Source organism: Halictus rubicundus, chromosome 1, assembly GCF_050948215.1.
Source record: "Halictus rubicundus isolate RS-2024b chromosome 1, iyHalRubi1_principal, whole genome shotgun sequence".
NCBI classification, from domain to species: domain Eukaryota; kingdom Metazoa; phylum Arthropoda; class Insecta; order Hymenoptera; family Halictidae; genus Halictus; species Halictus rubicundus.
The window spans coordinates 2,394,112-2,400,452 of NC_135149.1; the positions used below are offsets into that span (position 1 = coordinate 2,394,112).

At 39.3% G+C, this 6,341-nt stretch overlaps 1 protein-coding gene across 1 annotated transcript; it reads left to right on the top strand.

Annotated features, from left to right (window-relative positions):
- Positions 1 to 5,227: 5,227 nt before the first annotated feature.
- On the top strand, positions 5,228 to 6,341 carry LOC143363762 (uncharacterized). The gene is made up of 2 exons (XM_076804510.1): positions 5,228 to 5,341; positions 5,866 to 6,341. The coding sequence occupies exons 1-2, from the start codon at positions 5,321 to 5,323 to the stop codon at positions 6,124 to 6,126; spliced, it is 282 nt and encodes a 93-aa protein (XP_076660625.1). The 5' UTR covers positions 5,228 to 5,320; the 3' UTR covers positions 6,127 to 6,341.

Sequence of the window (6,341 nt, forward strand, 5' to 3'; positions counted from 1 at the left end):
ACCGCCTCCCTAAACACGTAAACAAACGTATTTTCGTACTTTGGAACTTGCGACCACCCAATTCGACGTCCCACGATCCTCGGCCCTCTACATTCCAAATTTGCACCCTACGTCCGCAAATAATTAACGCGTGTACGTGCACGATTTGGTCTAATTATAAGTCTCCTTGTTTATACTGGGTATATAATAACCGTGACACAACATTATTCATGGAACGCGAATCGAATCGATACTATCGTACCAATTTGTTGCGGGAATTCCATATAATCTGTTAACAACGATATCTTCTTCCGGACCTTCCGAAACGTTTCGTACTATCGTTCCAGACAATTGAAATCCGCGGAAATCTAATGTGCACGAACATAACTGTACATGCCAGAGATATGACGTACGCGAGAACCTATGGCATTTACACGATGTTCGAATGTGTATTCAATTCGAACAATCAGACTTACCCCTTGGATAGACTTTCAATATGGACTTCAGAAATGCATTGCTTCAAGCGACCACATTCGATACTCGTCCTATTCAATATTCATAACAGTCATGAATCTTCAAATAGTTGCACCGACGCGTGGGTCGGCAAACATTGAATATGAATTACGAACCGCGTCACAATATTTCCACGGAAACGTGTAAAAATTGTTTAAACAAACGTAGGAAAGATTACTCGGTCGTCCGAAAGAGGATTAAAAGTTTAATATTCCGAAGTCCCGTTGTTATAGGAAAAAAAAAATACAGCGCATAGAAAGGAAAAACCAGACAAAGAATAACAAAAATAATCTCAGAACTAAGAATGAAATCACAGAACCGATTGGCAAGAAACGATGCTGTATTTTTAGTTACAGTCAAGCATTCGATGCAATCAGAAGTGAAGTGATTCATTCGGAGAGAAGAGAGTTATATATCTATTTTCTATTTCATAAATATACAAATCTAAATGCAGCGTAAAATGTTCATAAAGTATCACACGCTTAAATATTACAAAACTTCTTTTAAAAAAACAATTTTATTTTTCGGAGAAATGAGTGCCCATACTCTTTTTAGTATGGGCTTCGAGGAGTCCCGCTTGGGCGTGACGGCTAGGGCTGTTACTTTTCCGAAGCTTCGAAGGATTCGAAGGAACGAAGGGACCTTCGAAGGTGATGAAAATCGAAGGTTCGAACGTTCGATTCGTTTCCAGTTAACGGATAAAAGGAATAAATTTTCATAATTTGTTTCTATATTCACCATCTGAATTATTTCAATAATTTATTGTTAAGATAATATATTTATTATTTGAATTATCATTTCGATAGTTCACTGATGAAATAATTGTTTAAATAAATAAATTGTTACAATTTGTTTCTATATTCATTATTTGAATTGTTATTTCAATTATTTATTGTTAAAATAATGGTTTAAATGAATAAATTTTCAAATTTTGTTTCTACATACATTATGTGAATTATTTCAATATTTCATTGTTAAAATAATTATTTAAAGAATGTACAAGTATTTACATAATGAATATAGAAACACATTTCTATAGATTATAAAAATTTCCGTAGATTATAAATTTTTATACTCTATAGAAATGTATTCCTATATTAATTATGTAAATACGTGTACATTGTCTAAACAGTTATTTGAACAATAAATTATTGAAATAATTCAAATAATGAATATAGAAACATATTGTGAAAATTTATTTATTTAATAAGTTATTTTAACAATAAATAATTGAAATAACAATTCAAATAATGAATATAGAAACATATTGTGAAAATTTATTTGTTTAATAAGTTATTTTAACAATAAATAATTGAAATAACAATTCAAATAATGAATATAGAAACATATTGTGAAAATTTATTTATTTAATAAGTTATTTTAACAATAAATAATTGAAATAACAATTCAAATAATGAATATAGAAACAAATTGTAACAATTTATTTATTTAAACAATTATTTTATCAGTGAACTATCGAAATGATAATTCAAATAATAAATATATTATCTTAACAATAAATTATTGAAATAATTCCGATGGTGAATATAGAAACAAATTATGAAAATTTATTCCTTTTATTCGTTAACTGGAAACGAATCGAAGGTTCGAAGTTTCGAAGTGTCGAAGTTTCGATCCTTCGATTTTCATCACCTTCGAATTTTCTGCAATCGAAGCTTCGATATTCGAAGCTTCGAAGCTTCGAAATCTTCAACCTTCGAAGCAAAGTAACAGCCGTAGTGACGGCTCGAGGCTTGGGACGAGGTATAGTTTGGCGTCTGTGCATCGCTAACCGATTCTACTTATGTCCCCTGGTAAATTGGTAATCCTCTACTCTAATCCTCCTACGGAGTAAAACACTGTTATACACCTTCGACTTATTTGCGTCCATAGAGACTGGCCCCCGTCACGATAATGTTACGATCGTGACAACGATCCTTCGTATCTACTTATGACGGATTGCGCCACGGGTTGCACCGCGCACGCAACAACGCAACAAAGGGAAAAATTTGGTTATAAGCGTATATTATTCATAACTCCGCGTGATGCAAGCAGGTTAATATAAGCATTCCAGTGTTGGTTACGTTGTGCGAACGTTATGCGTCTATCGGCATCGACGGTGTACAACAATAACGACGTGATCCGTTCTCCTGTTCCATTGCGTCACGTTGTCCAACAGTAGAATTTCGGAATTTCTCACGCGACGGGAGGATCGTTAATGTGCGGAAACCGGTATAACAGGGCCATTCACGGCTCGCGACGAAATGCGAATAGTTAATTATACTTAAAATTATATAAAACTATGGATTCGGAGCGGTGTAACGTGCTCACCGACACGCGCGAACGGTCTTGTCAACAGGCGCGTTACGTGACAAAATATTAATTACAAATCAAATATAGATTAAGTTTGCGAGCGTCCGCTTTGAGGCTCAGTTCGCGAATACCTGTTTCCAATTATAGAACAACTTCTCGTTATTATCGTAACAGAGTTCACGCGAAGGATCGCCTTGGAGCTGCCGAGGCGAAAACGCGCGCTACGCCGCCGCCGCCGCTCGAAAACCGGCCGCGGATTAAGAAATCAAACTTACGCGACCAAATTAACAATTAAGTTCACAGAGAAAGTCTAGGAATGAAGCCATAGCTAGCCGTGAAGGTCGCGGATGCAATTAAGCAAAACCTTCGTTCGACCCTTTCGCTCTGACACGAAAACATACGATCCAGGGCTAGAAATGAAAATGTAACAATTTGTCGAGACAGAGGTCGGGCAATTTTTCGAAATGAAAATGTAACAACTTCTCGAGCCAGAGGTCGGGCAATTTTTCTACTCTTTTCGTTGCAGTCCACCGCGGTTCATCGACACTGCATCTCGCCGCGGCGGCGTTCGTCGTCCCTCTTCCCTCGGGGCTCTCGCGACGCGGTGCTCCCCCGGTCCTTGGCCATGAAGATAAATTGTCCGGATCCCGCTTTTTCTCGTCACCCAATTTACCAAAAAAGAACAGTTGCGATTCGACACGTTTTTTCCGGGCCGGCGCGGCGCGACGTACCAAGGGAAAGTCTTACCGTCCGAAGGAGAATCGTAGACGAGACGCCATTCCACTAGGAATTCGAGTCACGATCGTGGAACGATCTTCGAAACTCACGGTGTCACAACCTCGCGACGCAAAACGTATGTACGCCCGTTTTTCGTATTTAGAACGTGAACGAGCCGCACCCAATCTGTATTACTGGTTCAAGTGAAACTGGCATACCTGCTGGCCAAGGATTATGTCATCCAAGGGTCGACGGATGACCCGGCCTCGCGGTGCCGATGACACCGTCCATCTTCCGAAAAATCCTCTCGCCATTCCTAGAAACCCTTTGGGAAATATTTCTCGCGAGGAACAGCATCCGATCGATTCTTCAACATTAATAGAGAAATCATACTTACAGTACTTAACGAGCAAAACTGAGTCCACACTATTTGAAGCAACATAACTTTTTTCAAATTAGATCAAACGACTTGAATGTTATTGAGAAGTTAGAAGGATTAGTTTATTAGACGAGGTGTAAAAAATTTTTGAGAAAAATTTGAATTGGTCGGAATCGCAGCTGTTTTATCTGAGCCTGTATCGAAAATTTAAAGAATGTGTTTGGGAAAATTGACATTTTTCACGATTTTCGACTTAAAATCCCACTTTTAATCGTTTATAACTCGTAAGCGAATTAACCAGTATCGATGAAATTTTCAGCGTGGATATAATTTATTCGAGCGAATCAAACACATTCTTGAAATTTTCAATACAGGCTCAGATAAAACAGCTGCGATTCCGACCAATTCAAATTTTTTTCAAAAATTGTTTTGACCTCGTCTAATAAACTAATCCTCCCAACTTCTCAATGACAAATACACTTATTTTTAACGCATAATGAATATTGAAAAAGAAATATTCAATATTCATTCTTTTTTTCAATATTCATTCTAATCTCTTTTCCAATATTTATTATGCTTTATAAAGAAGTATAATTAATATACGCACATTAATATACGTCCCTTACCCTAACATTGGAGAATAGAACCAAACAAAAACGGTAGATGTAAATGTAAATATGTGGAATCAAAAAAAAAAAAATAAATAAAAGCAAATAGAGACCCATTTGTTCGACTGTTTTTCAATTTGTAATTCCTTGTTGAAGGGACAAAGCCGATGTTTACAACAATATGTGATGAAAAATGCAGCACTTCTGACAATATACTGAACCTTTTAAATAAAAATGGAAATCGTTTAGGCATAGTTGAGCACCTGAACGGACAAGATCGTAGAAGAAAACAGCGCACATGTGATCGACTAGATAATTTTTCTACAAAACTAGTGTACATCGAAGCAACATTCTTGTAAAGAAACACGAACGGATTCGTTACCGAACCCAACGTAAAAAATAGTACCGGGTTCCCTAAAGAGGGATAGGTAGGACATGAACCCGGATGAACGAGGAATTAGATCCGATCGAAGATCATCGAGGTCCAGCAATTAGTCTATCCACAGGCCGTCGATCTCCGGCTCGGCGCTCGAAAAAAACGTATAGATTCGACCTTAGAGCCCGGCTGATGAAAGTAACGAACCCGAACCCGGGCGTCCCGGTACAAAACGAACAAAGCGATTTGGTATTCCGAAGCGTGTTCCTGGTCGCATCGTGCCTCGCAACCACCGTTCCGTCGCCATTATCGCGCGTAGTGGGAGTATGTGTCTCGCGCGGAACCACCTATAAAAGCGGTCCGCCTAATCGTTTTGGTATCACAGTTTCATTCAACGTTCCACTCGAAACACCCTCGAGATCTCCAACAAGCAAAATGAGTTCCGCACAATTCTTGGTAAGTGCAGCCGCCGAAAACGCACACGTGTTTTCGAGTTTACAGATTAAGTAAAATTCTGATAAAACGAAATTGACCAACTTCTCGATTCAAACCGAAAAGTACAGGTCCTCGGTATGTTATATATCGGAAGAATTATTCTGTGGAGTATAGAAGATGATTAACCCTTTGTACTCGAAAGGTATTCTCAGATCAATTGTCAGCAACTTGAACGCAACAAGTAACGAACAACGCTTCGAATAAAATATCGATAGAGTGACAGAACGGTTGGAAATCATTATTTCATATAGAGATTGTATCAGACAAAAATTGTAGATCTCGCAAAGTATGGAGTAGTACAAAGTGAAAATCTTGATTGCATTTATTTTTGAGACCTTGCTCGTCGCACTTTGTAGAGATCTTTGAGCTTTCAACAAGACTTGACCTGTACGAAGAAAACTGAAAAGTTGCGTGGCTAATGTCTGATATACGCTGCAGTTGTTTCGGCTTTTAATCTAATCGATATCGTTGTTTCTTTTTGAAAGGTCCTCTTCGCCGGTCTGATCGCCGTGTGCTCAGCCGGTTTGATCCCAGCTGCCGTTCCAGCAGCCGTGGCAGCCCCGATCCCAGCGGCTCTGACCGTTGGAACTTATGCTAGCAGCTACAACGCTCATGCGATCAATCACGCTTACGCCGCACCCTACATCGCGAGCCCACTGGTCGCTCATGCACCCCTCGCAGCTCCAGTCGCATCCTACGCCTACACGGGCTACCCAGCAGCGACCCTGATCGCCGGCAGACGCTGAGTCTTGTGCGAACCCTAGCCCGTTATCTCGAGAAGACGAGGATCCTGGAACATCCGATTGCAACCACCATCTCCGCCGAGGAACCCATCCGTTTCCGGTCCTCGTTCTCGAACGAGGCCGCCGCGGATGTTCCAACAATCGACTTCGCTAATTTCTTTTCATCGAATTGGCCATTTCTACCGTGTATATTCTACAATGCTTGAATAAACAATCTG

Bases quoted from the DNA above. Each gene is read 5' to 3' on its own strand.
- LOC143363762 (XM_076804510.1), top strand. From the start codon at position 5,321: ATGAGTTCCGCACAATTCTTG. The intron at 5,342-5,865 runs GTAAGTGCAGCC...TCTTTTTGAAAG, and splicing joins TGAGTTCCGCACAATTCTTG to GTCCTCTTCGCCGGTCTGAT.